Source organism: Cyprinus carpio, chromosome B5, assembly GCF_018340385.1.
Source record: "Cyprinus carpio isolate SPL01 chromosome B5, ASM1834038v1, whole genome shotgun sequence".
In the NCBI taxonomy this organism is placed as follows: Eukaryota; Metazoa; Chordata; class Actinopteri; order Cypriniformes; family Cyprinidae; genus Cyprinus; species Cyprinus carpio.
In genome coordinates, this window is record NC_056601.1 from 31,849,808 (window position 1) to 31,875,201 (window position 25,394).

General features: G+C 35.2%; 2 protein-coding genes across 3 annotated transcripts; one reads left to right on the forward strand and one right to left on the reverse strand.

Annotated features, from left to right (window-relative positions):
* Positions 1-943: 943 nt before the first annotated feature.
* Positions 944-4,878, reverse strand: si:ch211-12e13.1. Its single transcript, XM_042723145.1, has 5 exons — positions 4,491-4,878; positions 4,068-4,231; positions 2,909-3,148; positions 2,619-2,798; positions 944-1,681 (listed from the first exon to the last, which is right to left on the reverse strand). Exons 1-5 carry the CDS (start codon positions 4,751-4,753, stop codon positions 1,479-1,481), a joined length of 1,050 nt encoding a protein of 349 aa, XP_042579079.1. The 5' UTR covers positions 4,754-4,878; the 3' UTR covers positions 944-1,478.
* A 420-nt stretch (positions 4,879-5,298) lies between these two features.
* Positions 5,299-20,675, forward strand: lrp13 (low-density lipoprotein receptor related-protein 13). 2 transcript variants are annotated; one of them, XM_042723146.1, is made up of 21 exons: positions 5,299-5,442; positions 5,956-6,114; positions 6,645-6,857; positions 8,129-8,362; positions 8,473-8,685; positions 9,702-9,931; positions 10,006-10,135; positions 10,544-10,731; positions 11,082-11,265; positions 11,627-11,839; positions 12,817-13,000; positions 13,135-13,336; positions 14,794-14,958; positions 15,100-15,300; positions 16,184-16,727; positions 17,294-17,413; positions 18,215-18,322; positions 18,398-18,631; positions 19,200-19,521; positions 19,611-19,719; positions 20,581-20,675. In XM_042723146.1, exons 1-21 carry the CDS (start codon positions 5,316-5,318, stop codon positions 20,605-20,607), a joined length of 4,107 nt encoding a protein of 1,368 aa, XP_042579080.1. In that variant the 5' UTR covers positions 5,299-5,315; the 3' UTR covers positions 20,608-20,675. The 2 variants fall into 2 exon arrangements, with proteins under 2 accessions (XP_042579080.1, XP_042579081.1); XM_042723147.1 differs by lacking the exons at positions 8,129-8,362; positions 8,473-8,685.
* The last annotated feature ends 4,719 nt before the right edge of the window (positions 20,676-25,394 follow it).

Here is a 25,394-nt window from a genome sequence, read left to right on the forward strand (position 1 = left end):
GGTATTGGGAAGAGGAAGATGCGATATGCCAGACCCAACAATGCAGAAGAGCTGAAGGCCACTATCAGAGCAACCTGGGCTCTCATAAAACCTGAGCAGTGACACAGACTGATCGACTCCATGCCACGCCGCAGTGCTGCAGTAATTCAGGCAAAAAGAAGCCCCAACTAAGTATTGAGTGTTGTGCATGCTCATACTTTTCATTTTTATACTTTTTAGTTGGCCAAGATTTTCTAAAAATCCTTTCTCTGTATTAGTCTTAAGTTATATTCTAATTTTCTGAGATACTGAATTTGGGATTTTCCTTAGTTGTCAGTTATAATCATCAAAATTAAAAGAAATAAACATTTGAAATATATCAGTCTGTGTGTAATAAATTAATATAATATACAAGTTTCACTTTTTGAATGGAATTAATGAAATAAATCAACTTTTTGATGATATTCTAAATATATGACCAGCATCTGTATATTACATTGACCATAATAAGAGACAATACAATTACCATCGATAACTCATCATTATAATTAAGTATTTCCTAACTAACTGTTTTAGTTCGAACAAGGTCAGTTTACTGGCATAATATATAAAATATATTTATATTGTATATTTTATATACTGTGTGTATACACACACACACACACACACGTTAAGTTGTTCTGACAGCAGTTTTTGTGAGAAACCCCTCCTCATACGCTGAACACATACTAATGAATAAAACACATGGAGCACTTACACACGTGTGTGCATGCACATGGAAAGGAAAAACTGAGGAAAGAGAAGAGAGACTGAAATATTCATGAGAAACGGCCCTCCACTCAAACTCCCCTACTGACACAGACACTGATTAAAAGTGATCTGACTGCACATGTACAATGCATTATGCATTATATAATAGTAAATTAAAAGCAAAAGTATAGAATATAACCCTATTTAAATTAGAAATATTTAACAATTTTGTAGCATTTATTTTATTCATGTTTCCTTGCACAAAAAAACTTTTATTTAGTTATATATGACCATTTTTAAACCTCTCTCCAATCCTTAGAAATAATCAGGCAGTTTCGATTCTGTATATTTAAGGCTTCTGTGTGTAAACGGCTGATGTTACGATTGACTAAACTCTGCTGTAGCTCATCAGAGTGGGTCAAGTTCCTGAATAAAGAATATGAATTTATAGGTGAATTATTATACAGTATCTGAAAAGTGGACATTGATTCCTTCAGTTCAACCGAGCAAGAGGAATCCTGTTCTCCATGATAAGTCCCCTTAATTGTCTTTAAAGTAGACATTTCAAATATCATCATCGTATACTATGGCACCATTAAATAGGAGCATCATTTCCTAGGGCCCTTGTATTTTAGGTTCCGGGCTGAGATCACTGTTTGTGATGGTCTGTTACTCAGTTCCACCGTTACCCCGTCTGACACCACTGCTGTTGAGTGCTTAGGATCCTTTCTGTTAGGATTACATCACCATCATTCTGCTTTCTCGCTTGTCTGATGTTTTATCTGTCCTGAGAGGTACAGTGTCCTGGTTCTGTGGTCCTCCAATGAAAATGATGCTGTGCTTAAGGTTACACTAGTGTTTTCACTGACTCTGATGTTGACTTTCCTCGGTAAAGACACAGGCTGTTTGTAACACACTGACACAGTCAGAGGAGCTCTTACCACTTCAACTCCTACAAAAACAAAACAAAAACAAATGGATAAAATGACTGATGATCTGAGAGATGATCTGGGACACAAGTAAAATAATTACATATATATTTGAATGTATAAGCAGCAGGTATAAAAATGCTTTTATATTATTGTCTTATATCATTCATATATATATATATATATATATATATATATATATATATATATATATATTATATTATATATATATATATATATATATATATATATATATATATATATATATAGGATATCAAATGATTAATACGATTAATCACATCCAAAATATTTTGTTTACATATATAATATACTGTGTATATTTATTATGTATATATATATACACACACACACACACACATTAATATATATATAAATGTATATCATGTACACATTGTAATAATATACATATACAACCCTACACATACATATTTTATTATATAAACAGTGTGTAATCCATTACATTTAATATTTATAAATTATATATACACATAAACACCACGTAATAAGATATTTTGTATTAAATATATTATATTTTTATTAAATGATTATATAAAATTATATATTAATTATATATATACTTAGAGGCTTTTGCATCTGAACTCTACATACATATAATATAAAATTATATATTAATTATATATATACTTAGAGGCTTTTGCATCTGAACTCTTCATACATATATATATATAAATAAATAAATAATTATCATGTTAATGCATTAACATTAATATATTAATATCAATACATTAATATATGCAATATAGTAATATATTTTAATATATGTTTATTAATAAATAATTCGGAGTGGATCAATTTACACAATGCAAATTTTTGGAGTGAAAGACATCATACATTCAAGCATGTATTCCTATGGACCTTCAAAGAAATTTGCGTGATAAAGAAGCGTTTTTTGTGAATAGGCCTTCGAACATTACTTACCTTTGTGTTTCTCCATTTCTGCCATGCACCTGGAGAACATCCACAGCAAGTGTGTGGTGGGACGGGTAAAACCCAGCCAAACAAACACAGGCAGAGGGCAAAGATCACCAAACACCCAGGTGCTCCTCACACCTGTAGACCAAGGAACAGCCAGGCTGATGCATCTCTCTGAGACTGGATCTGGAAAAAAACACAGGCTCAGTTCACGCAGTAAATGAAAATGTCTGATGAAAGCAGCTCCTCACAGCCACTGATATGCATGCAGTCTTCAATACCACTCGGTCCCTTACCATGGGTGATCTCTAAGTCAGGCTGAGCATCGGGTCTGTGTGTATTGTTAGGAGAGAGTAGAGTCAGTGTGCTGCTCCAAAAGGTCTGCTGATCTCTAGATGCAGTTAAAGCGAGATCCACCTCCACTCCAGCACTAACAGTCCTGTACTCCAGCACTCTGGCCTGCAGGGAGAACGTCCCTCTCTTCAGCTCATCCAAGCCATCGCTCAGACGCAAGCTCTCACAGACACGCAACAGACCTGCAGAAAGTAGCAGTGATTCTCCTTTTAATGGCCATCAGTGGGGCATAACCAGGGTTATTACAGTTAACTAAAACAAAAACAATACAAACATTTTCATTACTTTGAATAAAGTAAATATTACATGAAATAAAATATATTATAAAATATAATAAAGATTTGTTTTAAATTTCAGCTTGTTGCCAAGGCAACATTTTCATTAGTTTAACTTATTAATTAACAAAAATTTAAACCGAAATAAAATAAAATAAAAAACTATATAAACATGTTTTTTGAAAATAAAAACTAATAAAAATGACAAAAACACACAACAAAAATGTTCAACAAAAATTAAAATGAAAATAGAATATATAAAAATGACAACTAATGCAAAAAATATTAACTACTACACTAGGTATAGCATTTTATTTATAATCATATTTATTCTCATCTCTTGTGTTATGTACCTTTAGCTTTAAAAAGATTTTCTTTGTTTTTGTAATTGATCTAGATTCTGTAAGTTTATTAACAGATATATAATATTTCCCCACAGCTCTCTAGACTATTTGATTCTGATTGGTCAGTAAAGGCATTCTGCTGACAAATATTTCTGGTACAATATTTTCATATATCAAATTGCCGTTTATTCTGTGATGATGACCAGCTGACTGTACAATGTTATACACAGATTAATTTGTGAAAGGAATTATTATTGAATTTGTATTGTACAATGGTCAAATAAAAATCGTATATGAATTAAATAAAATCTGACCAGAAAAATACATTTTTTGAACAAATAAATTCAGTAGTAGGCTCTAATTTGATTCAAGGATTTGATAAGAAGATTAGAAGAACTGATTCTGAATATGTTCAAAATTCCTCTCTATTTGTTGACGGGGTTGTGCTTGACCCATGTGCTGAAAGGGCCAGAAGATCTTACCCAGAGGGCTCAGTCTGAATCTCTCCGAGCACACAATCATAGTGAGAAGTCTGCTGAAGAGAAACTCGGGGTAGCACAGGGGAACGTCTCTGAAGACACTGTCAGGATAGTCCCAACCATAACCTGAAACACTGCAGAACCTCCTCAAAGATACGGCATTATACCTACAGACAGATCCACAACAATTAACACCTGGAAAACACTGTATAATTAACATTCATTGACATTTTTAACATTATGACAACATATAATGAGTGCCAATTCAAATATACAGTAAATGCATTGTATTTCCATTTAGTTTGTAAATAAAAAAAATAAAGCTTTTTTTTAATATATTATATTGCATGTACATTGACCGAGACAGTAAACGTAGATTTTAACTAATCGCATACATTCAATTAAAGTTTCTTTAAGTCAACTAACCTGCAGTTGACCAAAGTGAAAACAAGCTCGTCATTTGTGTCTTTGTTTCTCCTCATTGCTCCTCGTTTTTTGCGGAGAGATTGATAAATGTATCTGGTCATGAGGTACACTGAACCTGGCAAATGTTTCTGGGAGTCAAAGACTGTGTGCGCTTTCATCGAGATGTGAGAAGTGTAGAAGACCGAGTGACAGAGATACAGCACAGTTACACCTGACACCACGGCGAGAAGTGTGCTAAAATGATCCATATTCCGGTTCATCATTCACATTCTTCACAAAAACAAGTTAGAAGAAATGCTATCGATGATGTGCTCAAAGTTCAAAGTCAGTTGACGCTACTTTGTTGCGCGTTTCTTCCTCTCTCTGTTGATACTTTGAGCCTGGTTTTAAAAGAGAGATCAGCTCTTTATCGCCCTCTAGTGTCAGGGAATTACAATTACAAAACCTAACTATATCATAGAATTATAAATAAGTAAAAAAATATATCAAAGAATAAAAAATAATAAAAATAATTGAATGAAAATTATAAAAATAAATAATATACACAAAATAAAAAAAGTATTAAAAGTCACAAAGTAAATAAATAAATGATGTAAGTTACCATGGGTTATAATGTGTATTCGTTATTTTATGTTGTTGATATATAATGAATTTTTTAATATTAATTAGGCCTATGATTTTTTTATTAGGCTAGTAACTAAAATGTAGTATTAATATAAAAAAAATTATAGAAATGAATTCAATCTCACAGCATTTTAAGTCTATTAAACGTATTTTCACTATTAAGTCTGTCATCACTGTCATCTGATCAATTAAGCCGCATCGATGTCAGCTGTTCGCGCGATTAAAGCGCCCCATCTCGAACCGAGACGGTTTGACCCGCATTCCTCTGCAGTCATGTGTTTGTTTGTGCTGCTGAATGTCGCTTCAGGGATCTTTCTGCTTCTGAGAGGTCAGATGCGAGGCTCACATTAACCTTCAGCATAACATTTACTTTCTTGACTAGAAATTGAGCAACAGATGAAGTCACTAAATGTGAATTGACAAACTAAAACCAATCGAGACCATTTCTCCAGTCAAAATAAGCTGTATATAGTATCAGTGTAATTTTCATTTTTGGAGGCATTGCCTTTATTTGCAAACATTAAAATAGGCTACAAAATCTAGCTAAAATTTGAAGCTGCCTGCATGCCAATCAAATAAAACCTGCATTATGATCATGCAGGCAATTAATCTTATTTAACTTTTTTGCATTGTTGCATTACTTTAATAACAGTTTCTCCCGCAACAAAAACTACACTTATGTGTAGACTGTGCTTATACATCTTGGTAGTATTTGTAGTAATGTCTATCATTTGTGTTCATTTAAATAGGAAATGAATTTCAAATGACTGCTTTACAGTATAATGGGAATCTATGCTGAGATGGCATGAGATTCATTTGCTTTGACTTGTTTGTGCTTCAGCTGGATGTGTGCAGGCCGCAGTTCCCCTGCACTGCAGACTGGGCTTCAAACCCTGTAAGGATGGATCAGAGTGTGTGTTGTACAGTCATGTGTGTGACGGTGAGAATGACTGTCCTGATGGCTCTGATGAAGATGAATGTGCTGCGGTTTGCAGCATAGGTATGTTTTTATACATTTTTATTAGAGGACCATTTTTGGCACTCAAACTGATTTCCAGGGGCCTAGAATAAAGAATAAACATTTAGGTCTAAATTTAAGATTTGAATTTGATTCAATTTGAATTGCATATTAAAAATTCAATCTATTTACACATTTTTAATATAAAACATTTTCAACAACAACCACAACAAAAAACTATTAAACACTTTTAACATAGGCCTAAACTAATCAGTCAATTATTAAACATGCAACATGACATAATTTATTAACTATTTGCATCTATTCTATTCAAATAATCATATTTTTTAAAATGCAGTTATTCAAATTGCTTAATCAATAAATCTATTCATTATGAAAAAAATTAATTTATGCTCATATTTACTGGTCAAGTTCTGATGAGCATTTTTTTTTCCATCTGTTGTCAGGTCAGAAAAATCAAAAACAAAACAAATTAGTAGGCTGCCTGATTTATTCATTTATTTTTTTTAGTTTGCAAAATTTAAAATCATTGTGTTTCCATCTGTTGTCAGGTCAGTTTCAGTGTGCACATGGTAAGAAGTGCATCGAGCGCCGGCAGGTGTGTGACGGTGTGGCTCAATGTCAGGATCGCTCGGATGAAGTCGACTGCTTCAAGCCGGACGAGGGCTGCGGTCATCGCTGCGATAAAAACCGCTGTATCCCAGAATCCTTTGTCTGTGATGGAGACGCAGACTGTGCTGACGGCAGTGATGAGGCCAGCTGTGGTAGGGGTGTGACTTAGGTTAAAAAATATTTTTACTGGATTGTAAAGAGTGAACTAAGTGTAAAATCATCTGGTTGCATCTGGTGCAGAATGTAAACAAGCACACTTATTAGTGCATACTACCTACTATTTTTCACATAATGGTATGTGAAACAATTTGCTACAATAAACATTTTCAAAAGTAGTGAGGTGAATTCTGGTAAATCGGGCCATTTTTTGTCATTGAGATGACTGGGGAAAAATAACCTATTATCCTGAATTAACCCTACACTCTGAGGGGGAAAAAGGTACAAAAGCTGACTGGGATAGTACCCTTTCAAAAGGTTCAAACAGGTACAATTTAGGTACTACTAATATGTAACATAACATTAAAACCAAACACACACACATACCTACCTATAAAGAACCAACCAACCCACAGGACAGGGTTTTTTTTGTACATTAGAGATATTTTTTAAGAGTGTTACATTTGTCACATTATCTCATTACATTGTACTTTAAGGTGCAGTATGTAATGTTGACAGCTAGTGGTTGAAATGTGTACTGCAGTCCATATTTCAAAATATTAGAGAGAGTTGTCTCTCCTGCTCCCTCCTTCTCAGACTCAGAGCTCACACGGGTTGCCAGGTTGAAGATACACAACATGAACGAGTGCAATTAACAATGCAAGGTGACGTTTTTTAGATGGATGCCGAGGCTTTATAGGTCGGGTATAATCTGCGATCTCTGACCCAGTTCCTTTGCTGACTTCCATGGCTGTAATACGCTGTTTTCTCCACCAACTGGCAACCCAGGGTAAATTGGCAGTGAGTGGATGGAGTCACACAGACTAAAACAAAAAACAGACATTCTGACACAGAACACACGTTTCAAAGAAGAATAACTGGCTGTAGCAATGATTTTCAGAGAAACAAGTATGTGAACTTAGCACATTTCCTAAATATCTGCAAACATGTTTTTTTATGCTTTACTGCAGACAAAATTAGATGCAGTACCCATAAAAGTATAGTCAACCAAAAAATGAAAAGTGTCGTTATTTACTCACCCTCATGCCATTCCAAACTTTTATGCATTTTTCTTCTGTGAAACATAAAATAATATATTTTGAAGAATGATGGTAACCAATTAGTCAGATCCCATTGACTTCCACTGTATTTTTTCTCCTTACTATATAAGTCAATGGGACCCAAAAAATTGTTTTAATTGTATTTCAGAACAAAAGTTTCCAAAAACATTAGTCTTTAGTCCTAAAGTTTCCTCTCGTCTTCTCAGATTTCAGTCCTGATGAAGACGGTGATGATAGCATTGAGGAAGAGGAGAAAAAGACAACGGAGGATAAAGTCTCAGGAAAAGCTCCTGTAACTAAAGGACCTCTGCGCTGTTCATTCGGCTCAAAGTTATGTAGAGATGGGACGGATTGTGTACTCTATAATCACGTGTGTGATGGCGAACACGACTGTAAGGACGGGTCTGATGAAGACGAGTGCTCTGTGGAGTGTGGATCTGGTGAGGAAATCATATAGCCTCTCACAACATGCACTTATATGCACTTTGACATGGTTAGAAATTCTTTGCTCTGGTGTTCACGTGTTAATATTTCATTCATCTGTTGTCAGGTCAATTTCAGTGTGCACATGGTAAGAAGTGCATCGAGCGCCGGCAGGTGTGTGACGGTGTGGCTCAGTGTCAGGATCGCTCGGATGAAGTCGACTGCTTCAAGCCAGACGAGGGCTGCGGTCATCGCTGTGATAAAAACCGCTGTATCCCAGAATCCTTTGTCTGTGATGGAGACGCAGACTGTGCTGACGGCAGTGATGAGGCCAGCTGTGGTAGGGGTTGTGGCTGTGAATAGAAACATGAGATTTTTTTGTCCATTACAATGTTGTTGTTATTAGTAACTAAAACTATCAAAAAATATTAATTGAAATGAAGTTGAAATATAATTGAAAAAAAATATATATAATGGAAAAATAAAACAAACAAAAATTTTAAATATTGGCACCTAACTAATGAAATGTTTAAATTACCAAAACTGAAACATATAAAAAAAACCTGATTAAAAATTATTTTTAACAAAATTACTGAAACTTGATTTGAATTCAAATTAAAATGGAAAATATAAATCTAATATATTAATTATATTTTTGGGTTTAATGGTATTTTTTCTATTACAATGTTATTGTTGTTACCTAAAACTATTTGAAAACATCTTGAATTAAAACATAAATTAATTAAAATAAATATTAGATTAAATATTTAAATGAAAATTAGAAATATTGCCACAGCATCTAGCTGAAATTTTTTAAATTAATAAAAATGAATAAATATAGCAAATAACAGTAGCTAAAATTTTAAATGGAAACTATAATATTTATACTGGTTTATGTCCATTACAGTGGTTTTTGTCCATTGGTTTTATCCATTACGGTGTTGTTTTTGTCAACTGAAAACTAAAATGACTAAAACTGCAAAGATATACGAAATTTAATTTTAGTTGGAAAAAAAATTAGAAAAAAAAAACTTAGAAACAAAAAAACTAAAAAAAAAAAAATAAAACTAAAATAATAAAATAACAAAATTTTAAAAACTAATAAAAATGACAAGCACATAAAAAATGACTTAAAATGAAAACTGAAAATATAAATTAAATCTAATTCAAAATGTTGAATACTATTTTAGTATATAAATAATACTAAAATAACACTGGTCCATTATGCATAATGTTTCTGCATGTCTGAGATCAGCTTTACAATAGAGAGCAACGGCAAGGTTATGAAGTAAAAATCAAAAACTTTCATTTTCTTTATAATGAAACCATAATGGAATGACACGTCCTGGCCTGCAGGTGAGGAGAGCTGCAGCAGTGCTGAATGGCGGTGCAGCAGCGGTCAGTGTGTTTTGGTCCATATGCGCTGTGATGGACACCCGGACTGCAGAGATCATTCAGACGAGGAGGACTGCGCTGAACCTCCGCCATGCAGCACTCAGCGCCGATGTCCAAATAGCCAGGAGTGTCTGCTGGACGAGTGGATATGTGACGGAGAGATGGACTGCAAGGATGGCACAGATGAGAAGGTGCGCTAGGAAATCCATAAATGACCAAAAGCACATTATTATACAAAATGATTCAAGTTTTGACCACCTTTCAGAACTGTAAGGAGACTCCAGCGCAGTGTGGGGAGTTCCAGTGGCCATGCGCCTCTAACACGCAGTGTATTCCGAAAGCCTGGCGCTGTGACCGCTCTGAAGACTGCAGGGATGGAAGCGACGAATCTGGTTGTGAGTTAACACAGTTGTCAAACTGAAGCAGGCTGAACCCAGATAAAACCCCAGTGCAAGTTTATTTTCATTAAACATTAGAAATTATTATAACGTCAACCAAGTCAGAATTGACCATGTTTACTCTTAATACATATTCCTGTTCTTTTTTTGAATAATGAGTTTCAGTTCTCCAACCATCTGTCATAGACTAGAGATATAAAGACACTTCTCAATTAAAATGGTAGTGTAATATCATTAAATCACCTTGGAAACCCCCATGTGCATAATGTTTATGTAAATAGCTTTTCTGTCCACATTTTGATGTTTTTCTGTATTCTGCCAATTATTCCTGTGGAATGACTCTAAAAATCCATTTATAAACGGGGATTCTTGAATAGAATCTGAAGCTGGTGTGCGTTTTGACAGGTCCGAGTGTGTCCTGTCCTCCTCATCTGTTCCAGTGTGGTAGTTCGGAGTGTGTGGACGCGTCTCAGCTCTGTAACGGAGTCACTAACTGTCTGGACGGTTCTGATGAGGGTGGGACCTGCCAGACAGAGAAATGCTCTGAACAGTCAAAGTGTGCACAGGACTGCCACAGCACACCTACAGGCACGGTATGATTTCCTCTTTTTTTTTTTTTCAAGTGTTCCAAAAATAATAAAACCCCAATCTGATAAGAATTTGTAGCATAGAAGAAAACATTTTCAATAAATTTGATTAATGATGTCAATGACTCTAAAAGGCATAAATAAAAAGCATTTTATCAATGGTGACCAGTTGGTGGCAGTAGCCACTATGTAAACATACTGTAGACATTATGTAAATAAGCTTTGTTTCTGTATAATACACCAATATCAGATGCAACCTCTCACTTTGGTGCTTGGCCCTTTTAATAAGCAATTAATTAATAAGGAGTTGCTTACTGTTTTGTGCTTCCTGTCACTGCTTTTATCTTTTTCTATAGCGCTGTTGGTGCAGGATGGGCTACAAGCCTGTAGATGATGGTGTGGTTTGTGTTGATGTGGATGAGTGTGTGGACCGTCCAGACCTCTGTTCACACTACTGTAACAACACTCAGGGCTCATTTGAGTGCTCTTGTAGTCACGGTTATGTTCTGGAACCTGATGGCCACAGTTGCAAAATCACAGGTATATGCATTATGAGCAAGAGCAGATATATTTTTTCTGGTTGTAAAACATAGGCCATGTTCAGAATGGCATGCAAATGGGGCCATATATACTCTATATTTTAAAAAAATTGTAAGACTGTATGCATTAGGCAACAAAATGTAGTATGCTAAATTTTATGCTACATGTTCAAAAAATTGCATTGCATTGTGGGCTAGAATAGTTCACATGAGTGTTCATATCATGAGTATGGCTTGAATACACATAATACACTTTCACAATATAATGACATTTCTAATACACTCATGCACTTGAAGGTACATCCATTCACCCTTCTTTACTCAAGCTGAGACTCTAGTTAAAAGTTTTGCTCCTGTCTCAGGTGAGCCGTACCTGCTGGCGTCTGTGCAGTCTGAGGTCTTCCTGCTGGGTCTGAGGAGCTCCAGCCTGGACGTCCTGCTCTCGTCAGAGAAGCGTTTTGTCCTGTCACTTGACTATGACTGGCAGAAGCAGAGAGTGTACTGGATCAACCTCAACGCCGACAACATAAAATGGTTGTCACTGGATCAGAAGAGCAAAGGAACCTTTATTAAAGGTCAGTGTTGTTATTATTAACTACAAGTACATACATATATAAACATGCATACAAATACATACACGTGTGTTTGTGTGTATGTATATTAAAATAGTTTTTGTAAATTAAATTAAAATATACAAGATACAATATAAATATTACATAATAAATGTAAAAATGTAAAAAAAAAAGAAAATAAATAAAAACATGAAAATTTGAAATGTTTCCTTGGCAACTAAATTATAAAAATGTCAAAAGCAGATACAAAATCACAATTTTTAACTAAAATAAAATATAAACTTAAATATGTACAAATATAATATGTGTGTGTGTGTGTGTGTCTATATATATATATATATATATATATGTATGTATATATATATATATGTGTGGTGTGTAATGTGTATGTATTATGTATATATATATATATATATTTATATGTATGTCATATATATGTATGTATATATATATATGTATGTATGTATGTATATGTGTGTGTGTGTCTGTGTGTTTATAAATACAAGCTAATTCAACTAATCTGAATTGAGTTGATTAATGGCACTTGTATTTTTGTTTGTTTGTTTTTTTAGAGCTGCCTTTTAATTAAAATGTTGTTTTATGCTTGATGAACTTTGCAACATTAACACTGTTACTGAAACAACATTGAACTAAATTGAACTGAATAATGACACCATTGTCTTTTTAGAGCTGCTTTACAACTAAAATTGAATTTTCCATAATTTATGAATTTGGCAACATTAACACTTATTTTCCTATTTATTACTGTAATGATGCTTTGAAACTGTCTGTATCATATAAAGCCCTATATAAAATAAAATCTGATTTGATTTTACATACTGCTTGACCATGACTAGACAGGTCATGATGCAGAAGCACAAAACGGGTGTAAATAAGGCTGGTCATGTTGTTGATGCATTAAAGTTTTGACATCACAGAATTGGGACTGACCTGTGAGTGTCACTATCTCTCTGTGTCAGGTATCAATGCAGACAGTCTGGCTGTGGACTGGGTGGCGAGGAACCTCTACTGGGCCGATAGCGTCAACAGCCAGATCAATGCAGTGGGACTGGACAGTGATGCCACCAGAACCACAGACCATGTGGTGATCCTGGGTGAAGATCTAGGGCAGCTTCGATCCATCGCTCTGCTGCCACAGGAAGGGTTTGAATAATCATACTTTTGTCACATTTTTTCTTCTTTTTAATTTAGAGAGCCATCAGTGGGCACTGCAAAGCAAGAGTTTTAGCATGTTACTTATAATGTACATTTGACACTGATATTTGTCTTTCTTTCAGAATTATGTTCTGGTCAGAAACTGGGGACGAGGCTCAGATAGAAAGAGCAGGAATGGACGGCTCAGACAGACGTGTGCTGGTCAGTCACTCTCTCCGATGGCCGGTCAGTTTGACAGTGGACTCCATGACTCACAGAATCTACTGGACAGATGAGAAACTCAAGTGCATCGGATCAGCCAATACTGATGGAGGAGATATTAAGGTAGTGGATGTGTTCACCTCGGCTTTTTAGAAAAAGTCTAATAGGGAGAAACATAACATGATCTGCTAATCAGTTTATGGTTGCTTTATTTGTAGAATGTTTCTGGATAAACATTTCTGTCCATCACGCTAATGTTAAGAATCTTTTAGATGGAGTGGTGGATGAAGTAAAAAAAAATCAAGTACCTGAGTACAGACACCTTAATCAAATTTTGATGAGTTGAGCATATTAGCCTTCTCAAGTAAACATGAGAAAATTTCACAATATAAATTAAGAAAATTTAAGATAAATGTGTGGTAAATATCCAATCATTTATGTGAAGAGTGGAAGCTGAAGCGCGTTTTGAAAGGACATGGAGGCGCCAGCGCAATCACTTGCATTTTTTTCTTAATAAGAAACTTAAAATACTTCGTGATTTTTCCTCATAAAGGTAAGCGTATACATCATTTGGAACTGTAAAAGTGTCTACTTTTATTTGTGTGCACTAAAAATTTCAACAAAACTTTGTGCTTTTGTAAAATAAAGAAAACTAAAGGTGGCTTTCTGCAGTCTCGATCTTGAGCAGGAATGCTTTACAAACACTAAACCAAAACTCAGCAAATACTTGCCTCACTGACATGATAAATATATTTATAGAGTGCTATAAATTAATACTTTAAAACAAAAATAAAAAATTAAAAAGTTTTTCATTAGCCTTTGTAATCTGTATAGATGCATTTCCCTCTAAAGGCGTGTCCAATGAGGAGATGGCAAGTCAGGATCGTCAACTTAATACAATTTTCTACTATTTTTCTTTTTGTTGTTTGTCCTGTTTTGTTTAGTTTTTTGGGCCGCTTTGCCAAGATTGTGTTTGCATGCAGTACAAGTAGCCTACAGCGGCATTTTAGTTTTACGCTGAAAAATAACTTTTTTTTGAAAACTCTAATTTTTTTGTTTTTGAAACTCTAATTGATTGAGTTCATGAGACATTCATTTGTATTAAATAGTTTTTTTTTCAATAAGCATTCAAATATTTATTCATGTTCATGTTGTGCTGCAAATATTAAAGTGGAAAATATTTATTGTTTGTATTTGATCTTAAAATTGAAATAAGAGACATTGTGTTATAATAAAAGCAACAAAGAGTTAAATAGTTTTTTCGAAGCATTTATACCATAATTAAAACAGCTTGTTAATAGTCGCATAACGTTTTTTTATGTCAGAAAAATCAATAATAAGTTAACATAGTTGAAGCCCATATTGTTTGGGGGGCAGTACTACGCCACTGTTACCCACATTCTTCAAAATATCTGAGGTTGAATAAATGGCAGAATTTTCATTTTGGATGAGCTACTGTCCACCACTGGATAGGTATGGGTCTTTAATGAAATGAAAAGGCACTAAGAGTCAAAAATTATTTAGATTCCAGTATCTTTTTAAAAAAGATTTCAGACTTTCCATCTTCCACAATTTCGCAGCTCTTGCAGATGATGGAGACCCCCAGTCCATTCTCAGTGTCTGTATTCAATGATGAGGTCTACTGGTCTGATACCAAGAGAGGAACCATCCAGAGAGCTCACAAAATCACAGGCAAACTGCTCCAAGTCCTGCTCAAACGTCCCGGACAGCCGTTCGGTTTGAAGGCAAGTATTCCTGAACACTGTGATCAATAAAAACAAATGAAACCCTACAGACATTTGTAAAGTACAGGCTATATTTGCTTGCTTCGAAACATGCATGTGTAAGATGTAAATCAGGTAACTGCTGCTTGTGTGCATCGGCAGGTCATTCATGCACTTTTCCAAGTGGGCGTCCCTAACCCGTGTGCTTCCCAGCACTGCTCTCACCTGTGCGTTTTATCCCCGGGGTTGAAGGCCGTGTGCAAGTGTCCGTCTCAGTTGCTGCTAGATGAAGATGGACTAACCTGCTCCAAACACAAAGACTCGTCCTTCCTGCTGTTTCTTTCTCCAACTGCAGTCACACAGGTGTTACTGTTAATACCTTATGGTCAAAGCTAGACGTTAGAAGTCATATGTTCATTAATTGACTAATCCATAATAGTGCAGTTCATGTCATTTATTTTAAGATTAGAATATGCAATGCTTAATCAAGAAATGACAATTCAAACCCTTTTCTCTTTGATTCTAGCATAAGGTCAGATTAGGACTGTTTTTGTTTGACAGCAGTGTTGTGTTGTTTCAGGACCAACAAAAGATTATCATAATCACAATTTATTAAAATAATAATTATAGTAATACATGGTCTCTACAGCCCTGCTTATGTTTACAAATTAACATTATTTTTACAGTTCTAGAATGTAAAATGTCCTTTTACTGTTTTTTTTTTTTTAATGCCTTGCAAGCATTACTGTAAGTCAGCATTTAAGTCAATTTTTTTTTATTTTCAAAAAAAAAAAAAAAAAAACACTAACACAACACATGCATGGATGCATAATAACATGCATATGTTCACTTCTCTACTCATAGATAAAACTATCCATAAAATAAGCCTAATTTTTCTTTATCAATCTCGGATGTCACAACACCACATTAGTTTTATTGCAACTTTAAACATTTGAGTCTTTGTGAGATATTCCACGTTGTTACAGATTGGTTAGTGTTGTCTAGCTAGTAATTTCAGAAATGTTTTGCACTAAATGCCACAGTTTTCAAGCAAAAATAATGTTTTATGAATTTGGGTTACATTATAGCTGTATGAATTATAGATTTTGTATGTGTGTGTGTGTATATATATATATATACACAATAGCATACAGTAATTAAAAAAAGATGATTGATTAATAGTTTGACAGCACTAATGTGGAGTGTACTGTAAGTGTATTAGACTTTAACACAATTTGTCTCTCAGATTTATTTACAGAACAGACACGCCGACGTGGACCTAAAGAACTGGCCTGAACATCGGCGTTTTGACCTTCCCAGCATGTACAAGCCAACCATGTTAGATTTAGTGCTGCGTGACCTCACCCTGTATGTGTCCGATGGCGGGCAGCCCGTCGTGGGGCTCTTCAAGATGAAGGACACCGCGCTGGTGCCTCGTGGGAAACTGCTCCAGCTACATAAGGACTCGCTGCGCACGTTCTCAGTGGACTGGATCACCCTGAACGTGTACTGGAGCAGCGAGAAGCTGCCCGGCCTGCAGGTCACCTCTCCGGATGGTGCACACACCAGTGTGATAATAAAGGACGGTGTCGGAACTATTGAATCCATTGCTTTAGACCCACCCAGCGGACGCCTCTGCTTCTCAAACAAAGTCCAGGAAGGTCACGTGACCCAGGTGGAGTGTGCCTATATGAATGGACAGAACAGGACAGTGGTGTGGAGTAATTCAGTCCGGCCAACTTCACTGATCTTGACCGATGAAGGGAATAAACTGTACTGGGCTGATACTGGTATGTTTTATATACTCTCATATGCTCACCAAAGCTGTGTTTAATTGATGAAAAATACAGTAAAAATAGTAATACTGTAAAATATTATTAGAATTTAAAAATATTTTCTGTTGAATATATAAAATGTAATTTATTCCAGTGATGCAAAGCTAAGTTTTCAGCATCATTGCTCCAGTCTTCAGTGTCACTAATTTGCTGATATGCTGTTCAATAAACATTTTTTTTTTTTTTTTTATCATCAATGTTGAAAATAGTTGTGCTGAATATTTTGTGGAAATCGTGATACACTACCACTCAGGACTTTGGGGTAAGAAACACAAAATCCACAAAAAGCAAAAACTTTTTCAACACTGATAGTAAGTAAGAACCATTATTAATAATGAGCTTCAAATCAGCATATTAGAATGATTTCTGAAGGATCATGTGACACTGAAGACTGCAGTAATGAAAGTAGAAAATAGTTATTTTAAACTGTAATAATAATATTTTACTATATTTTTGATCACATTTTGTGTGTGTATATACACATACACGCATATATTTGTTAAATGATCTTTTTTTTCTAGGTCTTGCAGTTATTGGTTCAGTTGCCATCGATGGTTCTGGATACAAGGAAATAAAGACAGAAGAAGGCTTGATGGCATTTGCTTTGGTTAACAAAGCTCTTGTTTGGATTACTAAAAAAGGTACTTTTGTATGGGGAAGTTTTGTGCTCTTTTGTGAGGAAAAACCAGGTCATACCATCTTAAAAGGATACTCCACCCCAAAACCCCCATGTCGTTCCAAACCCGTAAAAGCTTTGTTGGTATTCAGAACACAGTTAAATATATTTTGGATGAAAACAGGGAGGCTTGAGACTGTCCCATAGACTGCCAAATAAATAACAGTGTCTAGGTCCAGGAAAGTATGAAAAGCATCTTCAGAATAGTCCATCTGCCATCAGTGATTCAACCGTAATGTTATGCAGCGTCGATAATACTTTTTGTACACAAAGAAAACAAAAATAACTACTTTATTCAACAATTCCTCTCCTCTGTGTCTCTCCAAATTAGCGTAGCGCCATTTTGGAGAATCTGAGCAGTACGCAGGCAGTGTACACTCTTCTGTGTCAGCCGCGCCACAAGGATACATTTTCTACGTGTATTTATGCTTTTGATTTTGAAACAAAACAATGCACCAGTGCAACGCGGCAAACACAGAAGAGCGTATGTTGTACGGTTGAATCACTGATGGCAGATGGACTATTCTGACGATGCTTTTCATACTTTTCTGGACCTTAACACTGTTATTTATTTGGCAGTCTATGGGACAGACTCAAGCCTCCCGGTTTTCATCCAAAATATCTTAAATTGTGTTCCGAACACGAACAAAGCTTTTACAGGTTTGGAACGACATGGGGGTAAGTAATTTATGACAAAATTTTCATTTTGGGATGGAGTGTCCCTTTAAGATGATTTTTACCTAATAATCCGTCCATTGTTGTTTAGACTCCACTAAGTGTTGGTTTAGCGATGATGAGCATACAGGGAAGCTGTGGTTTGAAGTGGCCGCAGACATTGTCAGTCTGAAAGCATTCGCAAAGTCGAGACAAAAAGGTGAGTAAATAATTACGTAATAACATTACATTTATGTAAATTATGAAGCATTAATTACTCCATTTCATATTTCAGGCACTAATCTCTGCTCTAATGGGAATGGAGGCTGCAGTCACCTCTGTCTTGCGTTCCCTGGAGGAGTGACCTGCCACTGTGCCCATAATCACCGCCTGGTCAACGGCAGAGACTGCAGTCCGGACCCCCGCTGCCCTGGAGGCACCAAACCTTGCCTGAGTGAAGACATCTGTCTACCTCTGGAGCAGTTCTGCAACGGCGTCGCCGACTGTCCAGATCATTCTGACGAGAACTGTGAGGAATCGTCAAATCGTAATCTTCTGGTTTAAATTTAACAAATATTTTAGGGAGGAATAAGTTAGCTTTACTAATAACATGGATTATTCTGTTGTGAGTAGCTGTTACTGGGGCGTATATTTGCACTGTGAAGAACATACACAGGTCCATTTTTACTCCCAAATCAAATAATAAAACAGGAAAATGTAATTTTGCATAATGCAAATATTCTGAATGGTCCCAAAAATAGGCGTTATTTTATTTTGGGACACCTTAGAGAATTACATTTCTTTATAATTATAATTGTTATTGTAAAACATCATAAATATTATAGTGTAAATAAACACTCAAAACATACAGAAAAATTGGAAATTAAATTTTGCACAGTGCAAATATTTATTCATGAATTTATTTAAATAGCTGTATTCAATGAAAACACACAATTTTTATTTTATAATTATATATCTACATAATTCCCCTCTTAATTTTGAGTTAAAAAATGACCCAGACATGATTTCATTAATTCATTCAACAAGATTAAACAGGATCCATATAATAGGGGTGTTCTTCTCTTTTGACTTCTCAGGTGTTCAGGATACACAACATAAAGATATCCGGATCAATCCTAAAGCGTTTCGTCCAGGTTTGAGTGATAATGTCATACCAGAGGACATGGAGTCTGATGCGTGTGGCGTTACGCTGTGTAACAGCAACGGTAAATGCACAACCCAGAAGGGAGTGACGGTGTGCGTCTGTGAGGCGGGTTACAGTGGAGAGCACTGTCAGGAACGTTCCAGCGGACTCTCACAGGGGCCGGTTCTGTACGGAGTAGCTGGACTGTGTGCTGCTGTGGTTGTCATGGGGGTCATCGTCGGCATCATTCAGAAGAAAAAAGCCACAAACCGGAGGTACACTGCAATCTGCTGACTTTCATTTACTTATGATGGTTAAAATCCTATTTTTTTTTTTATGACGATTAAGCTGTGTTTGTGTTTAGGCAAGCACAGTTTCCTGTGGATGTGCAGGAAACAGTTATGAAGGAACTAGAGCGAAGACAAGAGACATCTTCAGCAAAATCTAATGGAAAAGACACTGAATTCTCAGAGGTATGAAATAAGAGAATGGTGATATTAAAGGAATAATTGGCCCAAAATGAAATTTTGCAGAAAACTGACTCAGGCCATCTAAGACACATTTTCCTTCATCGGAACAGATTTGGAGAAATTTAGCATTACATCTTGCTAGTCCAATGGATCCTCTGAAGTGAATGGGTGCCGTCACAATGAGAGTCCAAATAGCTGATAAAAACATCACAATAATCCACTCATGTCCATCAATTAACATCTGGTGAAGTGAAAAGTGGCATGAAACAGGAACAAATCCATCAATAACTTCAAACCACAGCTGAAATGAGTAAAAAAAAATCATGAAAAAGTTCTCATCCAAGTCTGAATCAGGAGAGAGAAATGCACAGATCAAGCAGGTTTACACATGAAAATGGTTCAGAATTGTTTTAACAAATGTGTCAGAGAATTTTGATGATGGGGGTGAACTTTTTCACTGAAAGAAGCATTATTATAGATTATGGACTTGGTTTAAAGTTGAAACACTTTAATAATAGATTTGTTTCTTAGAAACATGCTGCTTTTCACTTCACCAGATGTTAATTGATGGACTGGAGTGGTGTGGATTACTTATGTTTTTGTCAGCTGTTTGGACTCTCATTCTGACGGCACCCATTCACTGCAGAGGATCCATTGCTGAGTGATGTGATGCTACATTACTCCAAATTTGTTCTAAAGAAAAACTCATCTACATCTTGAATGGCCTGTGGATGTGAATTTTCAGAAAATGTTTATTTTTGGGTGAACTAAAAAGTGCCCATTAGCAAAGATGGTGTAATATTTGCTGTAAAAATCCTTGATGAGGTTTTGAAATAACTGATTTTTTCTTGTTTCTGTCTTTAGGAAAATGTGGCAACGTCTGTGGACTAGCTTCGACATCCCAGCTGTAGCATCTTGGTTTCTTTGAAATAAAGTCATGTTGCATTTGAAAAGTAAAATTCACATTGTAGTTTGTGCAATTACCTTTCTTTACTATCTGTAAACAAACTGGTTCATAAATATAATTCTGTTCTTATTCAGTTAGTCTAAAGGCAAAATAATATGAAACTTATCAACTTAATGATATCTTGGTTTATCACATAAGTACTCCAGAAATTGATTTGGCCACAGCACCACATTGTATACCTGTCAAAATGAAGGAAATGTGAAATGATGCTCTGGACCACAAAAATTTTGGAAGAAAGTTAATAGAGGTGGCTACTTGGAAAATTAAATTTAAAGAGTACAAAGGGAAGGTACAACACTAGAGAAGGTCTGTGGCACTAAAATCAAAACATTTTTTTTTTTTTTTTTTTTACATATTTGTCCATTAAAATCAGTTTTCTAAAATCAAATGAAGAAAATAACTGTTAAGGACATTGGCATTTGGCAAATCTCACTGTAAAACGGCGATAAATAAAACTTCATGACCTTTAAGTCCAGTTCACACCAAGGACGATTACTATAATCTTAACTACAAATTTTTAATAACTGTTCTAAATGTGCGGTCATATTAAATGTTTGTGTCTTAAAATGTTTGAATTTGCTAGCAAAAAAGCTCCATTTGCTCTTGTCATTAGGGTGGGAATGAACAAAGAAGCCTCTTTCCACTACAGAATCTAAAATTATTGTGACGTTAATAATTCCCCCCAACTCTTAACTGCAAGAAACAAAGTCTGAATTAAGAAGTTAATGTTCCTGCTGAAATAAGCAAACCGTAATGAATTTCTTTCTAATCATTTACTCATGGAAACAAACTTTTTTTATGCAAAGAAACTTCAATTCAACTACTGACAAAAAGCACTGTAAAGTCTACGTAATTTGTGCACTGTATTCATTTGAAGACACAAGAAACGTGAAATTTAAAGGGATAGTTCACCCAAAATCAAATTCTCATCATTTACTCATTCATATAGTTCCAAACTTGTTTGACTTTCTTCTGCAGAACACACACACAAATTGTTTGCACCTCAAAGTATCTTTTTTTTTTTCCTTTTCCTTTTGTTCCACAGAAGAAAATCATAGAGGTTTGGAGTGATTTGAGGGTCAGTAAATGGACAAAATACTCATTTTTGGGTAGACTGTACTCAGGGCCGTCCTTGGCTGATATGGGGCCCGCTGTGAGTTAGGGAGCGGCCGTACCAATTGCACTGCCCAAAGAACGGCTTACTGTACCTTTAAAGTATCTCCAGTTTTTGGTTTGTGGTTTTATTTCCAGTTTGTGTGCTTTGTGTTGTTTTAAAAATAAAGATTTGACTGGTTTCCTGCTGTGTTTTGTCCTCTGTCTGGAATCTCTGCTGTAGGCGGTCTCTGTCATACTGTGGCTGGTCTGATCATGTTTTCACCACTGGCATGATTAATGTGTTTTGTTATAAAAACATTTGAGGGTTTTAGATGAATTCATCTTCCCCATAAGAGTTCACAATGACTAGATTCAAAACAAACGATAGGTTGAGCCCCTGGGTGTGCTTTCAATTAAGTTCAGCCAACCACCTCGTGGTTACATTTCTTGAAACAAAACATGTTTACTGGAATTAACAAGTCAATTTTGGTAACCATATGATCTCTTCAGTGTAGGTCTGACTTCCGTCTAAAACGGCAAACCATAAGTGAAATTACAGAGAAAAGGAACATAAACATATCAAAGATTTGACACCAAATGTAAATTTTATAATTAAATCGTATATAAAAATGTACGGTTCTGTTCTGCTTTCAGTGCAAGACTGATGAACTTGGAATATTCTTGCATTTTTCTGAGGAGTTTGAACAAGCAGGGTAATATTTTACCCTATTTATACTTTCATAACCAGAGCATATATGATTTTAAGCATGTGTTATTTAAGTAATGTCTTATTGCTGATTATTGATTGTTTCTATTATTAAGATTTTTTCAATTTTCATTCTCTAACAGGGAGAGACATTTAATAAAAATAAAAGATGGATGGTTTGGGACTAGCACTGTTTGGAATATTTTTAGTGTCATTCACAGTTTCTAAACCGGTAAGATGATTATATATTTTAATATTTACATTCAGACTATGCATTCTCAAATAAAGCATGGTTACGTAAGTGAACTAGATTATAGGTTATAAATAATATTTATAAAGATATTCTTAAGTTCTGTTTCTTTTATTATTAATCCAAACTTGATTCTATTTATTGTGTCCATGTAAAACACTTTGAATTAGCACCTTGAATGAAATGTATGGTACAAAATAAAAGTTGCATGGATTACCAGTGGTTATTAGATCATCTACTACTGTAAACATGTATTTTGTATTTTTCTTTTCTTTTAATTTTTTATATTTTATCTTCATCTGACTGTACAGCACTTTGCTGCTTTTTTTCTTTTCTTTTAATTTTTTATATTTTATCTTCATCTGACTGTACAGCACTTTGCTGCTTTACAAATTAATTTTGATTTGCATTTGGAACCTGCTGATTATCTATTTATAACCCTCTGACAGGTTAGTCTGTATCACCAGTTGACAGCATCCAGTTCTGAATCGTCTGAATCAAACGAGTCGAGCTCTTCAGAGGAGGCCACTGAACTGAAATCAACATTACGACCCATTGAGCTGAACACCCTGGGACAAGACATTCTGCACCAAACCAACAAACCTACTGCACAACCAGGCCTTCCACAGACCACATTGGTCCCTTCCCTCACAGGACAAGAGGAGTTAGACTTTAATGAAAGCTTTATTCCTCTTGATCCAGTTGTGCCAGTTTCAGAAGCTGAAAGAGTTGTGGCTCTAGATGTCACCACTCCAGAACGATTGTACACATTTCCGCTCACCAGTCCCGAGCCAAAACCTCCCAGAGGAGATAACATGTAATTAGCCAGCGTGCTGAATATTTACTAGGCTTGTCTATTCTCAAAAATGTGATTGTGTTTGTGGCAGGGTTACCTTGGTAAGAGGTTGGCCAACCTTGTATCATCTTCACTGTTCTTCAGTAGCATTTTTCAGTTCATTTTAATTCTCTTTAGAAATACAGATTAAAACTTTGAGCTATAGTCTTTTTATTTACATTTTTCATTATCATTATTAGATTAAATGGCTTTATAAAGCAAATGACAAATAGGCATTTTGATGCTTGTTAGACAATAAGTTTTTCAGGAACTTTTGCAAATTCAAAAAGTAATAAAAACATGCAAAATACAGTAATATAGAGTCAATTCATTTCATATTAATAAACATAGAATGACGTCTTTTATATGGGGTTTGCCACCACATTTTGACATTGACGCTTATGTTAAATCAGTGTTATTTTAGAACTATTTATATACCATTCTATTTTTTTATTTTATTTTTCTATTTTAATTTGAACAGGTTTTTGTTGTTTTTCTCATTTTTATTAGTTTTAGCTATTTTAAGTTTTATTTAAAGCAAAAATGAGAAATGTTGCATCGTGCAATGGAGTTGAAATAAACATCCCCCTTTTTAATTCAAATTCAGTTTATCTTTATATAACCTTCAAGTTATTATCAAGTTTCTGGTTACATGTGTTGCTGATGTAGGCTCATTCCTGTGGCTGAAGTTGGTTACATGTAACAGTTTTGAGGACAGTCAAAAACGTGACGTTTAAAAAACAAGCGCAGCGGTCGTTTTTAGAAAAACAGTAGTTTAGTGGAATGTGTAAAATGTTGTAAAAATGCTTTCTTCGAAAACGTCCTTAAACACATTTCCACAGTTGAAAATTGGGGAAAAGCGGAATACAAGATGCATTTTTTAAAAGTTGAATTTAATTTAATTTTAGTACCGCAAATTTAGTACACTGTGTCAAGCGCAAAAAGATGCGAAATAAGAGTGCAACTGTCAAACACGACTGTCTAGCACATGTTTAAAAGTATGAGAAGCCAAACTCATTGAAAGTGGGATGAAACAGTGCAACTCTTCAATACCACGATGACTCATCCAACTTTTGGTGTGTTTGGCTTCGCATATAAAAGCAATGGTGGAGATGGTGCAGCAAAAATGTTTTTTCTTTTCTTTTTTTTTTCTCAGGCAGCTCACACAATCAGGGGCTTCGAACAGGGGGCTAATAGTGGAACTGAGTGGGTGTGGGGGGGAGCATAATGATATACAGATAATTATTATTAATATGATTGATGAGGTATTGTCCCTTGGTTGTGTGACCGGAGCCCAACATTTGATGCTACTCCTCTGCTCACAACATCACAACATCAACCCATACACCCAAAAACACAAAATTAAACATCTCAAACAACTAACAACAACTGCTAGTTTACTGTAAGAGCTGACTATAGCCGTTATAAAGTATAAATCCATCCCTTTTTTCAGAAACCCCAGGCCTTCTCATTTGGTTACCACATTGTGTGGGTGTTTCTGAATGACAGAAGCAGAACAGTACCGTAGAGACCACATTTGACCCTTCGGTAAACTATTTGCATACAAACCAGTGTTAATGATTATAGGAAAATTATGTTTTTATAGGTGTATAATATCAGGGTGGTGCAATCTAATGGTTCATGATCAGGGCTGGTGACTGAATTGTGTCTGGTTTGAACCCCGCAGGTGGCAAGTTTTGCCACCAATGTATTTCAAAGCAAGGTGCAAATGAAGTACACTTTGGAAAAAAAATAATAATAATAATTTCACTCTCAATAATGCCTTAAGGTCAGTTTTGGGAATATTTTCCTGAGGACAAGATTC